The sequence below is a fragment of the Mytilus galloprovincialis genome, chromosome 9 (assembly GCF_965363235.1).
Source record: "Mytilus galloprovincialis chromosome 9, xbMytGall1.hap1.1, whole genome shotgun sequence".
Lineage (NCBI taxonomy): Eukaryota > Metazoa > Mollusca > Bivalvia > Mytilida > Mytilidae > Mytilus > Mytilus galloprovincialis.
In genome coordinates this window covers 46873177-46898002 of record NC_134846.1, presented here as the reverse complement: position 1 = coordinate 46898002, position 24826 = coordinate 46873177, and the positions used below count along the sequence as shown (strand labels likewise).

At 32.1% G+C, this 24826-nt stretch overlaps 2 protein-coding genes and 2 long non-coding RNA genes across 5 annotated transcripts in view; 1 reads left to right on the top strand and 3 right to left on the bottom strand.

The window, feature by feature from the left end:
• Nucleotides 1–264: 264 nt before the first annotated feature.
• Nucleotides 265–9362, bottom strand: LOC143045142 (protein mono-ADP-ribosyltransferase PARP15-like). 2 transcript variants are annotated; one of them, XM_076217455.1, is made up of 8 exons: nt 8744–9362; nt 7069–7108; nt 6137–6234; nt 5440–5682; nt 4496–4726; nt 2918–2948; nt 1999–2595; nt 265–1015 (listed from the first exon to the last, which is right to left on the bottom strand). In XM_076217455.1, the coding sequence occupies exons 1-8, from the start codon at nt 8750–8752 to the stop codon at nt 744–746; spliced, it is 1521 nt and encodes a 506-aa protein (XP_076073570.1). In that variant the 5' UTR covers nt 8753–9362; the 3' UTR covers nt 265–743. The 2 variants fall into 2 exon arrangements, with proteins under 2 accessions (XP_076073570.1, XP_076073569.1); XM_076217454.1 differs by having other exon boundaries at nt 1999–2598; nt 8744–9361.
• Nucleotides 9363–11128: 1766 nt separating this feature from the next.
• LOC143045135 (uncharacterized) overlaps nt 11129–24826 on the top strand; it is a 34317-nt gene continuing 20619 nt past the window's right edge. Inside the window, exon 1 of the mRNA XM_076217453.1 lies at nt 11129–11273. The gene's annotated coding sequence lies outside the window, so the exon portion shown is untranslated. The remainder of the gene's footprint in view (nt 11274–24826) is intronic.
• The window catches only part of LOC143045139 (uncharacterized), a 28629-nt gene continuing 15075 nt past the window's right edge, over nt 11273–24826 (bottom strand). Inside the window, exon 3 of the long non-coding RNA XR_012968880.1 lies at nt 11273–11550. This is a non-coding gene — a long non-coding RNA (uncharacterized LOC143045139). The remainder of the gene's footprint in view (nt 11551–24826) is intronic.
• LOC143045141 (uncharacterized) lies at nt 13661–23711 on the bottom strand. The gene is made up of 4 exons (XR_012968881.1): nt 22890–23711; nt 22238–22307; nt 16355–16435; nt 13661–14361 (listed from the first exon to the last, which is right to left on the bottom strand). It is a non-coding gene; the product is annotated as an uncharacterized LOC143045141 (long non-coding RNA).

The following is a 24826-nucleotide window of genomic DNA, read 5'->3' as shown; positions in this document are numbered from 1 at the left end:
GTTAATCAATATTTGTTTTTAAAGCTTCTATTTATCTTTATAGTTTTAGATGAAAAGCAAAAAGGAGAAAAAACAAGAAAAAAAGGTTGTCATTTCAGGCTTATAAATGTATTTTGCATTTAACACCTATGTTTTATTTTTATCAGGACAGTCATGTTGTTTGGCCAGCAGGGTTAGTGGATGAAACTTTTAATACTAGCTAGATACCCAAATAATGATTGTCACCAAGTTTTGTTAAATACAAAAGTACAGTAACTTTCAGAGTAGAAATTATATTTTATTGACGCCGACATGCGAATATATGTTTATATAACTATATGTATGTGTAAACAATATTATAAAGTAACATACAGCATGAGGGAATGTTCCCTTTACACAACATAACTCACCTTTAAAACCGAATTTATCAAATATCCGTCGTTTGAAGTAAGAAATGTTATTTGTTTTTTTCTATATGAAACAAAACAAGTGTTTTAATAACATGTACAAATTGAAAGAAATCTCTATTTTTAAGTTTACATTTGAACTCGACCCCTTCATTGTCGAATATACACTTACATGTTAACCATTGCATCATTTTATCATCAATATTTCTTTTGAAAAACTTCAAAAACTGAAAAGTCTTTTACATCAATCTTAACTTCAAAATACATAAATAAGCACACAAAAACTCCAAAGCAATTATACATGTTATAAAATATTCAAAACATGTTTAAATAATATCAAATGTGCTGCATAAGCTGTTAGTAATATCCACCCTTTGGGCCCGGAGGACTTTGCACCACTTGGTATTGTATCACATATTCGGGATAACATTTTGCATCATCATACACAACAAATTCTCTTTGGGGAAACTCTCCAACAACAGAATCGAAAAAGTCCTTATGCTGAGTGCAAATTCCATTACAGAAGGATTTGCAAGGAGGTCTTTTCAAATCAGTTATGTGTGTTTTCGTTGTAAAGACATCACCTAAACACACTCTCATAACAAAAATTGTACATACTCCATTTCTTTCTGTAAGATATAATGCAATTTCGGAATAAATATATGAATTTCGTTTTGACTTGAGTTACTGACTATCTTAAAACAGAACAGATACTAGTGGTAAGTCTTTATAACAAATCAGAAAAAATAAATAATTCTACACAAATTACGCATGCTGTTAAATTTTCTGTAGTTTTAGTCGTTATGCAGACAACATTGTTTTCAGTTGAAACTGGAAGTTAAGTTCGTAATGACTGTTAGTTGTTTTAATGATTTCACGTTTTATTAGATATAAAAACAGATTTCTGTTCATACTTATTTACAGCTATCCAATTAAGACATCAAAAACATCCCCGAATCCCGCATGATAATTTTAACACAAACAATCACAATTTTCTGCGTCCTAGTCAATAGATTTCCACAGGGTCTTTTCATTTGTATAAAAACTATTCCAGTAAAAAACAAGTTTTGAAATCACTATCACGAAAAACAAATTACCATTTGGGTGAGTTTGAAATAATTGAAAAAAATATCAATCACAGAGTTCTTTTCCCGATTTTAACTCTTACATATGTTTTCATTATTATATTGCCATCAGCAATTCCGATTACGCATTGGTATTAGATATTATTATCTTAATTGAGATCTATAACTAGTAGCATTATCGCAAGTTTGATGGCTTTTTATATTGCGTATTTTTAGATGTCAGTAGACTTGTCTAGATAATTTGAACGTACGCATTAACTCTGGGTTTTATCGCATGACCTAATTTGCAACACATCGGCTTCTGTCCTATAGGACATATGAGATCACCCATGGTTTTTGTTTGTTTTTGTTCATGTCAATCAGTCTTAAGTTATCTGTGTGGTATTTTGTAGACTGGTGTCTACTTGTAATTTGTATTTTTGTTATTTATCGTTTATGCCATCTTTTTGAAGGTGTCTCATTGAGTTTTGTTTGTTTTTTGGTATCATCTGTCTCTTTTATTTAAGAAATAATTATCAGTTGAATACCTGTATACTGGGCAGATAAGTTAGCCTCTTCTGCTGCGTAGACACCAGCTCCAAGCCAGAGAGATTTAAAATTCATAGCTGCCAGTCTTAGATCGAATCCATTGTGAAGAAGAACATTTACTCTATCCTTCTTTGTTCCATGGAAGAGATAAACCTCGTTTAAGTCTGAGTCTAATAGGTTTGCAATTTGTCGGTTGGCATACTGCATTGTCAGAGATGGTCCCCGAGATCCGGGTGTATTGGCTAGAGATTTGCATGGTCCAGTTGCAATTGCTCTACTATACAGTCTTTGGCACTCTTGAAAGTATTCTTCATATAGTTTTAAATTTTCATTTCTCATAACAGAGACTACTTCAGCCCCGTCAAGTTGAATTGTGCTCAGAAATAGATGCTCTATGTCGTCTGAAATTCTTTGGTCTGGTTTAACGAGCTTATAATGATTGGTTCCCTGCATTGAAATCCAGTCCTTAATTGTTTTATCGCACGTGAAATGACTCCAATTAGTAGGCGGCCGAGGGTTTTCATTGTATTTATAACGAAAGTAAGCCTTTGTTCCTCTTTTTGGAACAGCCATGGAAAGAAAATTCGAGCACGGAACTGCTGCAATGTATAATATAATTTTAATTCGAGAAAAAAAAAAACCAACCAGTTTTAGAATTGTTTTGCAGTATGAATGAAAGTCCGACAACAATTTTGCTAATACGTTTACAATACTTTTTAATCATCCCAAATTGGGATATAAACTTTGAGATTCAACCACCCTTAAAGTTGCATTTTTATGAACGATCACACGAATATGTTTGATCATCTTTATTTTTATTTCAGTAGACATAATGCTTTTGAAATCAGATTATTCATATAAGATATAACACTATTTTGCTTATTTTTGTAAGTTATCATATATCAAGTATTATCATACCTCGGCCTGTTGACAGTTCATTCCTGTAAGCCTTTAAAACAGAAAGTAGTGTTCATAATGGAGTGATCCAATAGTATCAGCAGTTATATACTAATTAATCTAATTTTGACATGTTCTTTCTGATTTTGGTTTCAAGCTCCAGGAATTACATTCAAGAAAAAAATTATAAAAGGACCCACAAACGAATAGACAAACAACAGTATACAAAACACAACATAAAAAACTAACGTATCATCAACAAGAACCCCACCAAATACTGCGGTCCATGTGCATATATCTCATGTAGCACCTTTCGTGTTGCTCTTGTAAGTCTTATTGGGCAGAACACATTCTGGGAAAAGGCAACGGGGTTGTAGTTACGACAATTAGAATATATCCGTCGTTTTTTTGTTAAACAGATATTCTATTACGGTTAACAAACTCGTGATGGAGTTCGTAAAATTTACATAGGGTTGATCTCAATTTCACCAATAAGTTAGAACAATTTTTTTTTACCTGAACACACCCGCTACATCGCAGGTCCGTTACTTAATTAAATTCTAATTCGACCAGAAACTTGTTAATTATAACTCATTTTAATTAAGTAGAAGACAAAAGGTCCTAGAATGGTGTAATTTTTAACAACACAATGGTCATATATTAGTTATATATAAAGTTGAAAGCTTTGGTTAGTCGTCTTTACGTCATGCTGACTAACACATTGGACCTTTTTATTTAACTAGCATTCATGTATATGCTGTTTCAATCACTTCCTTACCTGTACCAAACATACTTCCTGTTTCTTTTGTACTTTTTAAACTCTTCGACGTTAAATTAGACAAGGAATCACCGAAGTTATTAAATATCAAAATATACATCTAGTGCAGAAAAATTGGTACAGTATTTTGAAACCTACTGGCATTTATGAAGGTGTTACATGTACGGTTGATTACCACGCGAGGGAAACAAATATCACCATGACTTTTGTCGTGCCTAATCAACTTAACACATTTATTCAAAGGAAATATATTATACTGAATGCCTTATGATTTAAGTGCGCATATGTTATTATAAGGATAAGTGTAAAATAAAAATAGTCATATTTTGTGCAAAGAAAAAATATTTTAGCCTTAACTTATACATTTCACATTGTGACGCCTATATACTAATAACCATAGCTTTATTTATTCCTATATTTTCATTGTTTTATTAATCCGGACAATTTATTTTCAATGTTGTCAATTTTTATAGCGACACGACCACTCTGACGTTTTGTATACATACGCCAACATGTGTGTACGTTGTTATTGTTAATATAGATAATATAAAAAGTTCTTTGATCCTAATTTTTGATAGAAATTTATTTATAATGAATGGCAATAACTTATTTTGAATTTATTGAACCATAAAATTAATGTTTGACTCTTCACACTTTACATAATCCGCTTCGCGGATTATTCAATGTGAAGAGTCAAAAAATAATTTTATGGTTCAATAAATTCAAAATAAATAATAGCCATTCATTAAGTATAATAAATTATAGAAACCGTATACTAAGCAACAAAAGCGTTTTTCATTAAACATTGTACACAAGGTTACCTTTTGGATACTCGACCAGGACGGATTACCTCCATATACAACAACTCTAATGTCAGTGATCGATGTGTGAGGATGTTTATGAACAAAGTCTTTAGTTGCTCTAATAAAAATAGAGGCTGCAATATCAGACGGAAACTTGAGGACTCCTGTACCTAGCGCTGGAAATGCAATACTTTCCGATCCGTATTTATTTGCTACTGTAAGGCACCTTGTTACAAATGTGAGCAAAATCTGTAAGATGAAAGGAGAAATGTATATGTGAGTTCAAAATGCTAATAGGGCAACAATGGCGAGAGCATGATAAGGATATGAGTTGAGTCACTTGGTTTACATAGATCACGACATACATATATTTTAGAAATAAACCTCAAGAGTGTACACTCAGACATGTCTCACCTGCTTTACTTTTCATGATTAAATTCAATTTGAAAGTCTGTAATACGAGGATATAAAAACATGTTTCATAAAAATACACTACACAGTATCAAAGGTTCATGTAAAGGAAATCGAGGTGAACCGTAAATGAGGTCCAGGCCAAATGAACTCTGTCAGATGTCATGTAGATAATGAAATTATTCCATTCATAAAACATAGTTAACCGCTTACTTTAAGTATCTGAGAAAAACTAACTTAACAATGAAAACTTAACATTGACTAACGAACAATTGATCAGGTTCAAGTCAGATCAATACTACCAGAAAGGCATGTGCACCTTTTCAATGACTATTGCCATATGTTAAACTGCAGAATCTACGTACCATGCCATCTGTTAACAAGGTATGAAGTATCCAGGTCTTCTACCTTCTGAGCATAAACCTTAGCCTTATACAAATAGTTTACGCCGCAGCCGATGCGTTAGGATTGTGATCCCATGTCCTGAATTCCGCGATTTTCTTCGCAGGCGAGACAAAAGTCATAATTAATTAGCTCTTTGTTTTACTCACTTTTTCTGGTCGATCATTACTGCCATTTGCAGTAAAATCTAGGACTTTTCCGTGGTATACTTTTTTACAACCCAATCCATAGCCATTGGTTACAGCAAATTCACCATTTTTCAAGCCATTTGGATAATTATTATCGAGTTCCGTTTGTATATTCCGCCCTGTGGTATTTAATATTTCTGTTGCAAGTCCGGACGTTTTTTTAAGCTGCAGCGAATGTGAACAGGTGTGAACTAGAACGTCTACCTGTAAAGAAGAGTTTGGTAGGAAATTTACATTTGGGACCTGGATATAACACTGTTGTTTGTTAATTTACATGTAGGTCTTGTTGTATTTGAAATGTCTTCTGTTTTTAATTTATCTAATAATAATTTTATCAATTTGAAATTTAAATTTGATTGGAATACCGAAAGATCGTTTCATACAATTTCAAGTGAATATAATATTAATTTAAATACAATTCGTTCATTTAAGTAGTACAAAAAAAAAAAAACAACAAGTAAATAGGCACAATGGTACACCCCGACAGTATGGTCTTTTAAACATTTTTGACTCGAGCGTCACTGATGAGTCTTTTGTAAACGAAACGCGCGTCTGGCGTAAATATAAAATTGTAATCCTGGTATCTATGATGAGTTTATTTATTAACTAAGATAAAAATGACTTTGATAATAATTAACAAATTTGAAGCCATGTTTACCTGCTCCTGTGTTAGATCTCCTACTAATACTTTTATATGACTATTTCCAATTTTCGTACTTCCAGAGGTTTTCAATGTGATCTTATTAGCCTCATTTTCTGTAAAATGAAATGGGAAAATGTTTAGGTAGATGGAAGGGTTTAGTTAGTCATTCCTTTATTTATTTAGTCGTATGCTATTCCAATGTATAGTCATATATAGATATAGGTGTGAGTGCCAATGAGACAACTCTCCTTCCACATAACGATTTATAAAAGTAAACCATTATAGGTCAATGTACGGCCTTCAACACGGAGCCTTGGCTCACACCGACAAAAAAGCTATAAAGGGCCCCAAAATTACTATGTAAAACCATTCAAACGGGAAAACCAACGGTCTAGTCTATATAAAAAACGAGAAACGAGAAACACGTATAAATTACATGAACAAACGACAACTACTGTACATCAGAATCCTGACTTAAGACAGGTGCAAACATTTGCAGCGGTGTTAAACGTTTTAATGGTACCAAACCTTCTCCCTTTTTCTGAATCAATAGTATAACATCACAACATAGAAAAACACGATAAAATATCAATTCTTTTAGATTTTCTACTCCATTTTGTTTCTAGAGTGTAACCATAAATCGTATATGGTTTTGTAACTGGATCACTCAAGTCATTTTTGAGTTTCAGAACTAAACCGGTATTTTAGTGAATGAAAATACGTCTTGCATCAATTTTGTTAAGAATATAGAATAATTAAAAATACACGAATCATTAATTTTAGAGGGTTCTTGATTTTAGCATTTTTTGGATGCAAGCGAGTGAGAAAATAATTAATGCTACAATTTAATTAGATGCGTTAATAAATTGCAATGTGATCGTTATTCGCCTTGATTATGCAATAAAGTTTATAATACCTTTTGGTACACACATGTAAAACGAACATACCTTTTCGTCTCGCTCTTTCTCTCGCAGCTGCCACAAATGTCTGAAAAGCACGAAGAAATCCATGTGTTTTTTTTTTTTTTTTTTTTTTTTTTTTTTTTTTTTTTTTTATCTTTTTCATAGTCATTAATGATGATTGTGATAAAAAAAAACCAAGGATTTATTTTATACCCTTTAATTCCTTTAAAAAACAAAAATGAACCAAAGTGTAGACAGGCGAAGGAAAAAAATATACTCCCAAAAAGTACTCAAAATAAACATACAAAAGGGACGAATATTAGAAAATAAGAAATAAGTGTTTACTTGAAACCCCCCAAAAAACCCATCAGAGAACAAAAAAAAAAGAAGACAAAAAAATACACATGATAAAGGAAGGAAATGAAAAAAAAAGAAAATAAAACAATAAATGAATAATAACTAATGATGTAATACCAGTGTTCACAAGACCACCTAATGAATAACAGACTGAAACAAATCTCATCAGGCAGACTCAAAAGATCCAGCTTTACATTAGAGACAAGAGCCTTGACCAACCAATGAATACCAGACTGAAACAACTCTCATCAGGCAGACTAAAAAAATCCAGCTTTACATTAGAGACAAGAACATAACAAAGAAAACACGATGAAGCTCTACCTAAATATATCGAGCCCACAGCTTTCACAATGAATAACAACCCGTGTGAAGATAAACTTAGAAATGTCACTATCCAGACCTCAGTTCCGCTCAATAACACCAAAGATGAACAGACTAGAAATGTTAAGAAAACACTGAAAATGAGTATGCTTAAAAAAACCTGGGTAACAGTATAGATGGGTCATCCGCACATGCAAAAGTGAGGGGCTGGTATATACATTAAGTATCCAAATGGAGAGCAACAATCAGAGACAATACCAACAGGCCTACATTGTTCCAACTACGAAGCTAAGAAGGACCCTTACTTATGCTGCAAACTCCATCAAAAACAAAATCGATAACACAACTCGAGCAGTACTCCTGATTGATGCCCTCTCTGTGCTACAAGCTTTGAAGATCGACAAGCTACCTCAACTCCAACAAGTTTTATACAACATCAAAATTCTGACAACAGTAGTTCAGTGGATCCCTTCACATCGTGGAGTTTTAGTTAATGAACAAGCCGATAAATTAGCAAAGTATGGTGCTGAACAACAACAGGAAGAAAATCCAGTCTGCTTCACAGAGATGAAGACTACCATCAACAAGCCAGTTACTGTCAGCTAACAAGATCTGAACAAACCACTATATTTAGACTGAGGACAACAGGCTCAACCAAATTCTACAAAAAGTCATGAAAGTTGTGCCATCTCCAATATGTCATTGTGGAAAGCAGAGCAGGATACGACACACGGTCATTCATGATAGATCAGGCATTGAAAGATAAGATATGGCACCCAGAAACACCACTCAAAGAGACGCTGTACGGACCAGTGGATTCCCTACCAAAAATGTGTTGAGGAGACTGATATTCAAGTGTAAAGGCGAACGATAAGAAGAAGAAGACTAAAGATGTGCTATTTAAATTGAAGTGTAAAAAAATGAAATGAGATAAGCACTAGTAATTGAAATATATTGATGAATTGTGTTTCGGGAGGTAGCTATAGTAAAAAATAACATAAAGTCAAAATAAAGGGTATCAAATTTATCCCATGAACAATACCTGATACATTTGATCTTGGTAAAAAACACATACAACCAATTCTATGTTCGTCGTTGGGTTCTGCACATTGTATCTTTTTACAGTATCAAACAGTGAGTTTGTTACAAAAAATTTGGTTCGTAATTCAGTTCACCAGTTCCAAGAGCAGGAAAGGCAATGGACTGCAAACTCAAACTGTCAGTTTCCTTTAGACATTCATATATGGCTGCATGTATATTCTTTAACAGAGTATTAGTATTAATGCATTATATTTCAGGAAAAAATGGAAGAGTTAGATACGAATATGCGGGGTATCGAAAGCAACACAACGAAACAAATAAACAAAACCATAACGAGGTCAACGTGCATATGGTTTCAACAATAGTGGGGTGTCTCAACAAAATGCATATATATATATGCTTAACTTGAATTGTTCCAAACCATAAAATTAATTAAAGATCTATTATTTCTTCATAAGATGTTTTATATAATGTACACATTGAAAAAAGTATTGCAACACCAAATTGAAATTCAAATTAAAAAACACTCTTTATCTTTTTGTGATATAATTTGTTGAAATAGAACTAGTTAAACATTATTTAAATATCACCTGAGTTTAATCAATAGATATCGACTCGATAAGTTCTTACCTGCACATGCAGCTACTATACTCGTTAACAATCAAACAGATGATTTCATCCTTATTGTTTCCAACACTTTAAATAACCAAGTTTTATATGATTGACACCTTGAAATTGGTTACCCACAACTCATAACTGCAGCAAGATGGCAGATAATCAGCACGAGAGAAGTAGGTATGTCGCTGTGACCATCGCACGTACTGTTGGTCATTACCATTCCATTATAAGTCGTTTTCAGAATAAAAATCAGGCAACAAACGATGTAAAAGACCTTCGGAGATCAAGAAGACCCCCTAAAACATCTGCTAGGGAAAATCGAGCATAATGAAGGTTGGTCAGAAGGAAACCCATTGCAAACAACACAATCCAAAAAAAAAGAGAGTGATGACCATACAGGAGCCTTTAAATAAGAACTGTTCGAGATCGGCTCATCGCTACTGGTTATCATGCGATAAGACCATTTCGGGGACCTTTGCCTACGAACAGACACACAGTTGCCCGTATCTAATGTAGTGCAGAGCTCGCCAAAGTTGGAAATTAGCATCGTGGAGGAAGATCCATTGTTACAATGGAATTCGGTTTATTTTCCTTGGCCCGGTCGTTGTTCGGATTTGAACCATATCGATCATATATGGGACACCATTGGGCGTTAAGTGCACGGAAGGACACCCCAGTTCAAACACGTCATGAAATAAACAATACCCTTCCTTAACAACAATTTAGTCGACTTATGGCAGGAACCAGAAGATTTTTAGAGGCGCTTATCCGTTTGGAATGGAAGCTGCGCACAAAGTACTAGCTCTTTGGCGTATAACGATCAACCACGATGTGAGCAATCATCTAAAGATTATTTTTGAAATGTCAGACATGGGTAAGTTCGACTACAGTAAAAGTTGTAAAATGCATTTTTGGTACAAAAACACTTCATTTTGTTATAAACATTTTGGTAAGTTAAATCATTATTTTTCATACATTTTTTGTTCGTTTTAATGCCAATGGTATCATTAACTACGTTTAAATATTATTTTACAAATATTTTATATTCCGTCCAAAATAAGAGGCTGATTTTTCAAGTTTTAAAATATCAAGGTTTTGCAATACTTTTTTCCATTTGTATATATTGAAACATTTAAATTGTTGTTAATCTAATGTGTTGGAAGGTTAAGTACAGTTACAAATTCTAAATTAATATCAATTTTGTTTGTATTCTAAATTACATGAGAAAAACGCCGTTAACTATATGTGACTAGCCATTTCCAGGCTTAGGAGGGTACATTGTCTAAAATTTGCTTTTTGTATATTTATCTAAAATATTCCGAAACAATACTCTCTGTCATGTTATTATGACTTATTTGTTGTAATAGCAATTAAACGAGTCATTTCGAATACCGGTATGAAAATGAGACTGTTCTATGACGACTTTTATTTATTAAAGGCACTAATTTATAAAACACAAAATTATTGTATTTATTTGCTCTTAGTGATGTTCAATAGCGTATTTGAATAAAATTTTAAAGACTTAAATTTACTACAATGCAAACAATTCTTAGCTCTATTTTAGAACATGTAATTTAAACTTGTTGAAATGAAGTTAGTTTAAAATGTATCAAAGTAAGCTTTAATAATTCTTTTTTTTTAATTTAGATTTATTATGGATGTCTCTATACATAGTATGCGACGCGTAACAGTTTATAAGTAGGTGTTCTCTTATGTGCATTTGATACGGTGCATTTATTATGGATATATTTCAGATTTCATTTATGAAAGGAAATCTATAGAGCAGAAATTTGATTTTTTTTGTATCAATTTAAAATGTAGATTCAAATATTTTTCACTTCAAACGATAAAGTTAAACTTCTTCAAAACTTATATATGCTGTAAAGTTCGGCGTCCGCAAAAAAGAAGCCAAGGTAAGTGTTTATTTCTTCTTCACAAATACGTATTTCATTGAATCTCGATATTTATCATGTTTATAATTTTTCTAACAATGACGTTCTACCTCTATAAGCCTGCAAATGTCATGGCGGATCCTGTGACAGCCACATCACCGGGATTGATATTAGAGCAGTAACTAGTATTACACTCTTGTTGAATACTGTTTCCAGCGGCTGCTATATTTGCTTTAGAAGAAGGGCCTGCATTGTTAAGATTTAACTCTGTATTCGTAGTATTCACTATTACATCAATCTGAAAAATAAGTAAACTTATTGCATTTTTTCATTCCATATTGCCAATGACTTTAAAACAGACAACACTATGGCTAACAAGGACGGAAAGGCATAGGAAAAGATAGCTGCGGAACCGCAGCTCTTAGGTCCTTATGTTATTTTTTGACTATTTGCGGACCATAGAAACGAAACGAACTATATATATTGACAAGTGTTGCATGGTGATAAATAACATTTTTTTTGAGAAATAAGTGCGACTTGAACTTGGGTCGCAATTCCAAACGTTTTGAAATAGGAAAAATCCGTAGCTCTAAGGTCCGCAAATAATCAAAAAATAACATAAGGACCTAAGAGCTACGTTTCCGCAGATAAGGAAAAGACTGAGTTCACAAATCACTTGACAGAAAAGTGAATGTTTAGAAAAAAGAATAAAACAGAGTAACAAGTGCCCAGGAGTATTTTTACGGTACTTCTAGAGTTTGTTCAACCGGTCATGTTTTCCATGGCACGGTAATTTCAGTTGATGACACGTGGAACATATATCTGGTCATCTTTGAGAAAAACGCCACTCGTGCATTCAATACACTCAATACAATCATGGAGTTTAATATACATTCGAAGGGTATGACTTCTATTAAATTCATAAGAATCCTGCAGCCAACTTTTGCTTGAAACGGAAACGGCTGTTCTAATAAGTTTCTATTTGTCTTTATTCCTATTGACTCTGGTCTTTAAAGTCTTGCATGTTCTTTCAATTTTAGTTCATTTATAGTTTCGGAGTTTGGTGTGACGTAAAATTTTACTGAAATTAGTACACATTTTTGAAGTTTGACTCCAGGTGCGTGTTTTCTCTCTGTGTTGAAGACCCATTGATGGCCTTGAGCATGTTGAGCTATTTTCTGTTCTTTGTTGGTTTTTTTTGGGTCTTTTTGCAACATTCCCTTTTTCAATTTTTGATTTTATATTATATTTCCAGCTTTTGACACCGGGGTACTTAAGCATGAATACATAAACAAGTATTGTGAGCACACACCATTTCGAGTAAGAGTTTTATAGATAAAACTGATGTTGGAAATTCGATCAATATCTAATCTTTTTTAATTGACGTAACTTTTATTTTAATTCATTCTCTGTAAAAACCAAAGAAATTCATGGGAGTGTTCACACCAATGTCACAGATTTTCAATATCTTTTCAATATTAAGCCCATTTGATGTCCTGATCACAAAAATAACTTTCATTTTTGTTTTTGGGATTTCTGTTGCCATGGTTACAGGTAACATATATATAAGCCCAGTAACAGAGTAGCAAAATCTCAAAATGCATCATTTTTCAAATTTCATTATTTCTAACAAATATACATTTTTAGCCTAAATCATAGGTATACTGAACAAATAAAGATCTGGAATAACACATTAAAGTAAACAGACATTGTCTTGAATCCATTCAAAACATTAAAACTTGTATCTGAAAAGTGCCGATTTTGCATTTTTTCAAACTTCTGAAAAAGGCATTTTTTAGTAAATTTCAAAATGATTTTATTTTTTTTCCCAACGTCACATTTTATTGTTATGCCTCCAAAATGATCTTCATATATCACTCTTTTACCAAGAAAAAAATTGGTGTGTGTTTTTTTTTGTTAAAAAAAAAATTGTTCAAAATTTTCTGAAATTTGGCAAAACTTGAAATTGCATAGTGCAGATTAAAAGAAAGTAAGTGGTTATATTTGTCAATTGCAAAGTTTTTCTTATTTAACTTTGTAAAACCATACTGATTAGGAATTGTTTTGATACACAACTAATATGATTCAAAATAAATATCAATAACAGTTGCTATGGAAACATATTACAAAGAACATTGCAGTTGGCTTCAGACCACAATTAATTCCCTTTTTCAATGGTCTTTGAATATAGTTCCCAATTATCATATGGGGTATTTCTTCCCAAGTATTCTGGCTACTGTTTTCTTTGAAATACTTACTATTTAAGTGGTCCTATCAGTTGCATATATATATATATATATATATATATATATATTGAAATAAGTAAAACATGTGAAAAAAAATAATGTTTAAAGTGAAAGTAGTGATTTGGTCAAAATGAAAGTAAGGTAAAAATTCACAATGGAAAATCCCTTATCAACTCGCAAAATAAAAAGCTAAAACACGTCAAAAGAATGGATAACAGCTGTCATATTCCTGAGTTGTTACAGACATTTTCTTATGTAGAAAATGGTGGATTAAACCTGGTTTTATAGCTAGCTAAACCACTCACTTGTATGACAGTTGGATACATTTCTAGAGGTTACAGGTAAAACATGCAACTTGAGATGCGACTATGACAAAAGAATTGGCATTAACAAAAGAGATCAATCGAAAACTTGAAATCAGTTTTATTTTGCAGCTACATGTCACATAAGAATTATTCTCAGTTATGTCTGGAAGCATCTGAGAAACTTGATTATACAACATGGTCTGTGTCTAGAACGAAAGTATTTTTTTTTTTGTGGCGCTAAGATTCAGCCTTGTCCAATGAATCAACTATAGAACCAAATGAACCTGTTGGTAGTACTTGAGGTTTCTGTTCCTGGTTATTAGAACTCAATTACATTGTCAGTGAATGAAGGACATCTTCTATATTTTGCGGAAAAACAGTTGTAATAATTTTCTTCATTATTTCAAGTAATCTATTACAATAAACAGACTTGGAACTTTTAGAATACATATTCTAGGAACTCCTTTCTTCTTCTGAAAAACACCTCATCCTAACTGCTTGTAAACGTTCATTAACATGGTGAAATTCATTCATAATCTGGAAACTGCTGGATTATTTCTAAAAAAAGAAAGTATTTTATTTTACAAACTTTATCAAATATGAGGTATAAGCAATTTTTACTAGTTTAAATCATTTTTTCATAATGATTGATGCTTACACAAAATTCAAAAGATAGTTTTGTTTCTCTCATGGTTAACTTTTGAGTGCATTATTTATGCACTTTTTATACATCATTTACAAAACTATTTTGGCATACCGTTGTCCGTTTTTCTATCGGTCATCAACATGTAGGACATGAACTTAATAAACTGTTGTGCCATGAGCGCATGCTACACCCTTCGTCTTGTGTGTAAGTTTTATGCAGTTATCATCAATATTTTCTGAGATACAGCGCAACATGTAGAAAAAAACCTTTTATACCAAAAAACTCAATAACTCTAAAATATAAACATTTTGAATCATCACCAAAAAGTAGACAAAAAAAAAAAAAACACACCCCTGTTTTAGTTACAAAGTCATGTAACTCAAAAAGTTTTAATTTTATTTACACCAAAAAGTATACAGTTCATTTGACCATTATAAAAAACAACTATATTATGTTTCATGAAATTTGGATAAGTCCTTCTCAAGTTACGGTGCGACATGTTTAAGCCGGACAGACAGACGGACAGACAGATGACATTTGTTCACTATAATACGTCCCGGGCATATAATAATGCTTTAACCAATTTGCATAGATGGAACCAAGCTTGATACAGCTCTGAATTTGGATTGTGATTAAACATTTGACAATTAAGCTATTATGATTCAATTATATCCAAACTCTGAATAGATACAGCATGTCAAAGAACCCCAAGATTTCAATTTTTGTTGAAATCAAACAAAGTTAAATTTTGGCACTTGATGTGGACCAACTTCAAAACTGGGCCCATAATTAAAAATCTAAACACATGTTTAGATTCAGCATATCAAAGAACCCCAAGAATTCAATATTTGTTAAAATCAAACTAAGTTTAATTTTGGACCTTTTTGAACTTAATGTAGACCAATTTGAAAACTGGGCCCATAATCTAAAATCTAAACACATGTTTAGATTCAGCATATCAAAGAACCCCAAGAATTTAATATTTGTTAAAATCAAACTAAGTTTAATTTTTGACCCTTTGGAACTTAGTGTAGACCAATTTGAAAATGGGACCAAAAATCTAAAATCTAAATACACAGTTTGATTGAGCATATCAAAGAACCCCAGGAATTCAATTTTTGATGAAATCAAACAAAGTTTAATTATGGAACCTTTAGACCTCAATATGGACAAATTTGATAACAGGGCCCAAAAATCACAATAAATGCTTAGATTCAGCATGTAAAAGAACCCCTTAAATTATTTTTTTGTAAAAATCAAACCAATTTTAATTTTGGACACTTTGGACCTTAATGTAGACCTATTTGAAAACAGAATCCATAATTAAAAATCTAAATAGACAGTTAGATTGGACATATCAAAGAACCCCAATGATTCAATTTTTGATAAAATCAAACAAAGTTTAATTTTGGACCCTCAAAAGACCAATTTAAAAATGGGACCAAAAATTCCAAAACTTAATACATGTTTAGAATCAGCACATTAAAAAAGCCCCAAAATTCATGAATAAAATCGCATTGAAATGGGCCAAGAAATAAGCAATTCATACAAAGTAATAGAAAAGTATTGTTTCTGAGTCATGTTTCTCCCTATTGCATAGATATTTCTGATTAAAAGAAAAATTTGGCTCTAATTTTGGCCAATTGGTGTTATAATCACTTGTAACCATAAATTGGTATTAAGTATAAATTCCCAAATGATTTTGACTGAAACTGGACAAAAGATTGTTTATTAGATACATACCCCCTCCCCCCCCCCTTTTGCCAAAAGAAGGGCGATCCTATATATAGCTAGTTTGTGGGGGTTGAGTAAAATGTTTAAAACAATTTTAAAATATTGATTGAGAAAGTGTTGTTGTTGATTTACAAGGCAAAACACTTCTCAATCTGTCTGTCTAAATAATACCTGTGATAAAGATTCCATGCTACTTTTAGAAGTGATGCTGTTTCATTCACTTAAATTTTTGCCTGTGATACATCTGACACTCTGAAAAATAAAAGGTTACTGATGACTTCATGTTAAATTGCTATTTCCCCTGTTTAATTCTGAGGAATATGTCAAATAAATCTGGTTTTGAAAAGTTTTAAAAAAACAGAGGAACATTTGTAACTACAATAAAACTCAGATATGGGCACATACAATATTGACTCTGAGTGATCATGGCTGACCTATACTGTTTACTGCTATGTTCTTTGATCTCTAGTAGAGATATTTTTCATTGGCAATTATACAGCAAAAAAATATTTTATTTTTGCAATGAATAGTTTCTAGGGGTTCAATTCTATGCAATCACTTTATGATATAACATTCTGTACACCTTTTCATTAACAGTTTGCATTGATAAAATTTCTTTAAATGAATAAAATTGAGAGTGGAAGATTTATTACAATGATTACACAACCTTAGGAATAATGGATGTCAGCACTGCTTATTGTGACAAATTTTACCTTTGAACTGATGAGTTATGGAACTTTGTTAAATGGAAAATATCCCTTATGTTAGATGTCTTGGTACTTGTATTTTATATTTGTATATTGGCTGTCTTATATTGTGTATATACTCTGTATGTACTGTATATTTATGTATTTCAAGTAGTGAAACTATAATAAAATATTGAATCTGAATCTGTCTTGATGTTACACCTATTCTCAGAATAAGTGTCCACGGTTGGAAAATAATTTCTAATTCAAAAAGTTGTAACAAACATCAATATTTATATTTTATTTCAAACATAAGCATACAACAAATCAAAATGCAAAACGGCAGATCTCAACAAATAGAAATAAAAAAAGAAAATACAATGCCAAAATATGGGTATAGAGTATGCTGTAATCTACGTTTCAGGTACTTATGCATAGATTCAAATGAATAGTTCAAACATATTTTGTAAATTTGAATAGTTTTCAATGGCTAAATAAACTGATAATAATACAGTCAAATAACTGTAAAAGTTTCTCCTCAAAATTCCTATTAAAAAAAAACATTGGATCGAAATATAAACTGATAAAAATTTGGTATAAAACATGACAATAATATGACAGCTTACATTTTCAGTATTAAAAAACATGCTCAGTGTATGCAAACACTCTACATGTTGTGTATTGCCTCTCATCTGATGAAAAAATAATTACTACACATCTTTTTAAAATGTTTTCATAACAAACTTGGATTGCCAACAATGAAACAATAACGTAAATTACACAAAACTGTAACGTATCTTACAAAGAAAAATTCTCTCATAATCAGGATTGTTTCATCCTTCTTCCTGAATTCTTTCAAAATGTATGAAAAAAGAAATATTGTAACAACATTTTGGGTGTTTTATCATTAAACTGTAAATGTTTTACAAATATAACGTAAATTACACTTTATAAAAAAAGAACGTTCTTTCTTGATTTTCAGTTTTTAAGCATCTGTTTAAGTATTAGATCTTAACTGTAACAAACTACAGGCATTTCTATAGTCCTGAAGATCAATTTCAAAGCTTCGACCACTCCGTCCAACTTTATTGGGCTCTCTAATGTTACACAATATGTCTGTGACCTGTAACCATATTTTGTCTTCTGGATTTGGCCATTTATACAAAGGATTTCCAGTATTCCTTCCTTGACTTGGCCGCAAAAAATTAACTTGACATTCTTTATCAGTTTCATCGATGTCTGTTATTTTTCCAACGTGCCATGCATTATCATATATTGCCGCAACAAATTGGTCGACGGCGATGAGTATCTCAATCCTGTCAGCTTCGACTTCAGCTGTTTCAACATGCTCATTTTGATTTATATTGGCCTCTTTTTCTGGTACTACAACACGACCAGCATTCTCTCCTTTCAATATGTTTGACTCTGAGTAATCATGGAAATTACCTATCAAACATTCCTCACAGTAACAGGAAGTCACGGTCGTCTTGACTATACCTTTAGATACACCAACCACACAGTGGACCTGCATTGTTCCCTTCAATGGAATTATGTGTTTGTTGAACTCTGAAATCTCTAACCTGCTATCTGTGCATTCTGTTGAATTGTAATAAATGTATTTAGCACTCGTGTGGTGCTTTTGCACTCTTTCAAAGTACTCAGGTGCATCCTGTACTGTTATTTTTCCTTGTCTGACGGCGAGGTCTGCGGTACGTTTTGATGTTCCCCCAATGCCATCGCATGGCCCTTTTCCGTGCCCGGTTTCAAAATAGTTCCAAATGGCATTGACACCAAATATATTTTTATGATCAGACACAATGTAGAAGGCCGTCTTGTTACGATATTGTGAACTTGGACTATCTGTCCAGTAGTGAACAACCTTCAGATTATTGACATGATTCTTTATTTCAGACAAAAGCTTTTGAATGATGGTATAAACAGATCCTATGTTGTGCCCAAGATCGTCGGAAACGAAGACATAGTTTTTATGTTCAAGTTCCTTCTGTTCGTTCTTGAAATAAACAACAACTGGATGTAGGGTAACAGCACTCGAATTCCAATATGCACTCTGAACTTCATCGGCTGAAGTACATGAAAAGTTTTCGGCAAAGTCCATCTGCACGATTACATTTTCACACGGTAAATTTTCTTTCAGATTGTTTAAGGCTTGGTATTGAAGTCGAACTCTTGACACGTGTTCTTGAAAATCACGAACTTGAGTATGTACAATTGAAATGAAGCTGTCCCTTGTTTCCTCTCTCTCAACAATTTTTGTTCTTTTTTTGCCATCTGCCATCTCAACCTTTTTCCACTGTTCATACCTGACATTTTCATTTCGAATTTCTGAGAGTATCTCTGGGAGTGGCTTGTCTTTTAGCTGCCTTACAAATTCATCGGGATTGATGGTTACGTTGGCACCTGACGTTTTCATGTTCTTAAGGGCTAACGCCATGTTTTGGTGCTTTTGGCAGAGGCATTTATTTCTACTTAAATGTTTGGTCAGGCATATATGCTTTGGTCTCAAACGACAGAAGGTAGCAAGTGAAATTTTCTTCGGTGACTCAGTTTTGAATTTGAGATGCAAAAATAACATGCTGTCGTTAAGAACTCTTTTTTGTATATGACCGGTTTCAGTTTTCTTTTTATCGTTTTTGCCAGGCATCATTCTGCTATTATCGTCTCTTTCTAAGAATGTGACGACGTCTCCACGAAGTATTTCTCTTGATTCTACACGCTTCCTCAATAAAGGAAAAGAGAGCAATTTGTTGGAACACACTGTGGCCTTGAAGTGATGACGTCTTATTCCGGATTTGATGCCTAACATCTTCTTCATCTTGTACTTCTTGATTATTTCTCCGTTAACAATTTTCTTCAAAACGTGTTTTCCCTTCAACCCATTTGATTTCCAAGCAGCTCCTATCTCTTCTGTTATAACATTTGCAAAGAGTAGTTTTTCCTGGATCTTTTTTGGAACCTTATGTGGTGTCAGACCCTCTTCTCTGATTTCTTGTATAGTTCTTTTTCTAGGTGTCAGAGCAATTGATGTTGATGTAGAAGGGCTATTTCTGGAGGAGGATGATGTAGTAGGATTTCTTATGATAGTTTGTGTTTTCTTTTCCCTGTTTATTAATCTCTGATATCGCTTTGATACGGTCCTAATTTTTCTATTGAGTAGTTCATTTTTGTCTGTCAGGTCTGCTATTGTTCTTCTATGTTTGGCGTTGGCACGATTTACTCTAGTTCTGGTTCTTTTCTTTGTAGCCAGTGACGGTAACTTAACTATCAATTGTTCAGTCACAATGTTAACTGTAGATGTGACATCTGATGATGATGATGTTTCTGAACATTGCTCCAAGTTATTAGCTACTGTTTTGGTTTGCTCCAAATTATTAGCTACTGTTTTGGTAAGATTCTTTTTCTTTAGCCTATGTTGTCGAACCCATTCACGAACCTTTTTACGCCTTTCATTTGCCTTTCTTTGTGGCTTTTCTTCTATTGGCACATAGTATCCTTTGACTCTTTCTCTTTCTTTTTTAAGATAAGCTTCTCCTTCTTTCTGTTTTTTTCGCTCTCTATAGGCTTTCTGAATTTCAGCCTTTGATTTTCCCATTTCTGAAAATAAAATAAAATTTGATTAAATCAACAGAACACAAATTAACTACAGCATTATAAAGCCAGCTATCTGAAATGATGGTAGAAATTCTTTGATATACTCTTAATAAGAATGCGTAATCTACGTTATCAAGTTGTGTAGTCTACGTTATAACATTTTGCACACGTTAAATGAGAGGATACTTGGAAATTAAATAGCAATGAAGCCGTTAAAATAACGATAAACACCCTTGCTGTTGTTTACATGCTTTCAAAACATGTTTGACTTGACACAGCAAAAGAAATGTTATAAATTATAAGCCTTTCTGTAGCCATAAGTAAGCTACGTTATCAGGGATTCAAAGGAGCAAATATGCAATATATTTACACATCTGGATACACAATAGAATAAGTTTGCAAAATTCATGAACAATTATGTCTATTTTTATAAATTTTTGGGATGCTAACTTCTTTGTACCTTATTTGTAGTCATAACATTCGGACACTACTGATCACGTAAATTACCAATTTTTCTAGTGTTTTTAAATTGAAAATACATGCTGTAAATGCTTATAGCCTCTAATGAATGCATCACAAAAGGTTTGATAAATATGCATTTAACTTTATATATAATCTTGAATCACAACGAAAGACAATATAAACTCCTTACCTGAATTTAAGCTGAGTATTCCACATTCATATATTTTGAAAAACCTTGAAGGTCAAATGACGCTTTCCTTATATGACGTCAGACGAAATATGAAAACAAAGAACCACTGGCGGTAGAATAACGTCAAAATTTCCGTACTAACGTCGCGTTTTATTGTCATATTGTATAGCAGGTAACGTAATTTACAAAACGTAAATTACAACCACCATCTATTTTCAATTTTTCAGCAAGTTCTAAAGCCTCAAATCTAAAACACCGGGTATTTAATTGGTCTTTACAATAAGGTGTACCTTTTAAGGCAAACAATAAGCATTAATTCACATACTTATGTTAGTAATCGCTATAACGTAACTTACAAGCTTATAGCAACGCTCGTTTTCGGTTTCATAAAATGTAAAAAAAAATATTTCAATGAATTTCAAGACAAAGTTTGTACATATGTTTAACAGCAATACTTTTAAAATAAGTTTGGTCTAGTTAACATTCGTTAAATACTATATGTAGTAAAATTGTATAAATTTTAAGCTTAACAACGTAGATTACATAGTTTTCGGCGACATCAGAAAAAAAGGTGTATTGAAAAAATGTATATATTTGAATGAGAACTGTTTTTTTTCACTTTGTTGTAACGTTAATATGCTACAAGAAAACACTTTACATTGTTCAGAACTATAGATTGGTTTTTATTTGGCAGTTGTTTCATTATAGCCCTATGCCTGGCGACATGCATTTTTGGTGAAATTAGCGTACTTTCGACACTAAAATTTTACTGAACTAATGTAGGCAAGTCAAATAAATTGATTGAAATCATTAAATTATATATATCTTCGTATAAAAATCACAATAATTGACAGATATATGCTGTAATACTCCCCTCGGGCATCAGCGACAAGGATTTCACAAGCGTGGACACTTATTCTGAGAATAGGTGGTTAGATAGCATTGCTCAGCAATTGCATAAAATACAAAGTTAATTATAGTTCATAGTATAAATAGAATTTTCTTAAATGGATTGTTTTGGGGAAGTACAGGGATAAATTATTTGCCAAAATTGTTTGGAAGAATAAAAAAATTACTAAAGTGGGTTGATGTGGTCTGATAACATACATCTTCTGTTGTTTCCATCTTTTCTTGATATGTTGGCAGCTAGATTCCCTTTTCTTCTTGTTGATTTAACCTTTAAAATAAATTTTAATTAATACTAACAGGATCTATAATAAGCTGAAATATTTGCTTGTAATAAAAATTAAATAGCAAAATATAAATTTAAACAGCAATCAATTCCCTTCATATTCAATCACTGTATCTTACTAAATATATAAGGCATTAGCAGTTTAACAAAATATTTTCTATAGTGGAAGTAAATTTATATTTTTGATTATGTAAGAATAATAATTATTTACACAACAATTAAATTGATTCAGCTTATCTAAATGGAGAATAAAAATCAGCTATATGAACATAAAATAAGTTTTGTAATTTTTGTTAAAATGCTTATTTTTTCATAGACAAAAAACATACAGTTATACTATAGTATCATTTGTTAAATAAATTAAGTGCAATTTGTGAAAAGGATAAGACTCTCCAATATAATTTTTTTCTACCCTTCCTGACTCAGCGAATGTAGCAATGAGTCTCTATCCTGGTAATGTGGTATGTGAAGACTTTGTATGACATATATCATAATATTATTACTAAACACATGCTGAACCTTTTGTGAAGATACAAGGATTACTTTTAAACAATATATTATTATTACCTCATTTCCCCTTCAAGTACTGCATCATTGACATCTATTCTTATTTTCTTTAGAAACAAAGTACAACAATTTACATGCTGGAAAAAATGATAGCAATTATTTATAAAACTATAGTAAAACATTAAAACAAGTTTTGTGTTAATCTATACATGTTTTGCTGCTCAAGATTTATTAATATTGCATACCAGTTATACATTTGTTTCAGTGAAAGTTACTTAACCATACATACATGTTCAATAGAGTACTCATCTATTTTCTATCATTATACAATTTTTTCTAGAATATTTTTTTTTAATTTAACTTTTTTGGGGAAGCTGGTTATTTACAGTTTCAAAACATTGTTAAAATAAACTCCTTATTTAGGATGTTTTAAAACCCTATCAAATCTCAGGGTGGGGGAGGAGGAATATTGAATACACATCTAATCTTGGGTCAGGGGTTGGGAAGGGGGATATTGAATGCAAATCAAATATTTATATTCACAACCATGGTGTTATGTAAATAGGAGTTTTAAAGTTTTGACAATTTTACAGCCAAAGTACTGTTTTGAAATAAACATCAAATAATTCATAAATTGTAAAAATAATAGATTAAACCATGCACTCATCCTTAAATTCAGGCTCCAGTCCTGAGTGGGGAATGTGAATAGTCAATTTTAAAAATAGTATCAATGATTGTTTCACAGGTGACATAAAATTTAGGGGCTTAATAGGGTTTACCAAACAAAGAATAATTAATATAATGCCCAATTATTGAATTAAAAAATAATTATGACCATTGTGATTGGAGATAAATAAGCACACATAATTAAAATAGAGAATAATGGGTAAGTAAAGTAAGAAGAGTAACTGTGGAAAACAAAATAATAAGGTAATACAATATAGATTATTAATCACAGAATGAAGGACACACATTAAAAAGAAATCAAATTATTACAGAAATCTAAATTTTAATTATAAAATCATTTTCATTCGAATTGTACAGAATAAGTATTTGTTTTAAAAATATAGAAAATGTGTAAAAAGTAAATGATACCTAAAAAATTAGAGGACCCCAATTCTTACACTCATGAAAGGAGGTAGTCTCGATGCACCAGAGTTATCGTTCTTACAGCCAACAATAACGTCTGGTGTCAATTGTAGAGATGTATGTTATATTCATGAGCCTCGCACCCAATTTTTGGATTTTTTTTTCTAATACGCGATTGGATGGTATTTACATGTTTAATAATAAACTCCTCCCTTACTTCAATAACAACAACGTCGAAGAGCACGTGTATCGTGCTGTTTTATTTTAAAGAGGAGAGTTAAATTTTATCTTTTATTCATGTTATTTAGATGCATTTAGGAATGATTTGTGTTAAAAGCGAGATGAACAAAATATTTTCATTGAATGTGTAAAACTCTTGTATTTAGATATAAAAGAATCTTAATAAGGATTCTATAAGTATTTCCATATACGACTCATATACATCCTCGGTTAAAAAATAATATATATTGTTTTTGGTATAAAAGAAACATTATAAATCTCGAACCCATTCACCACCTCATCAAAAGATGAATGATTGAACCATTTATTTGAAAAAAAAGCACTTGAAAAAAAGCAAGTTTAATTTCAGCCCATTGGTGGCACCACTCTCGTTTTTTTAATGCGGAAAAAATATATGGGCTGATTATATAGGCAGAGACATATAATACAAGAGATTGACAACTCTAGTAGAGTCTATATTTTATGTCTCTGATATAGGGAATAACCACAGCAGACTGCATCGGCCCCTCTGAGACATGTACAGTCAGTGAAAACTTCTAGATACGCCACTCACGGCCACTTCATGTATATTGACATACACGCTTTGTGTATTATAGCAACAAAATCGGGGTTTTAATGGGGTCACGGTGGGGGTGGTACACAAATCACTGATTTGTCAGTATCAATAC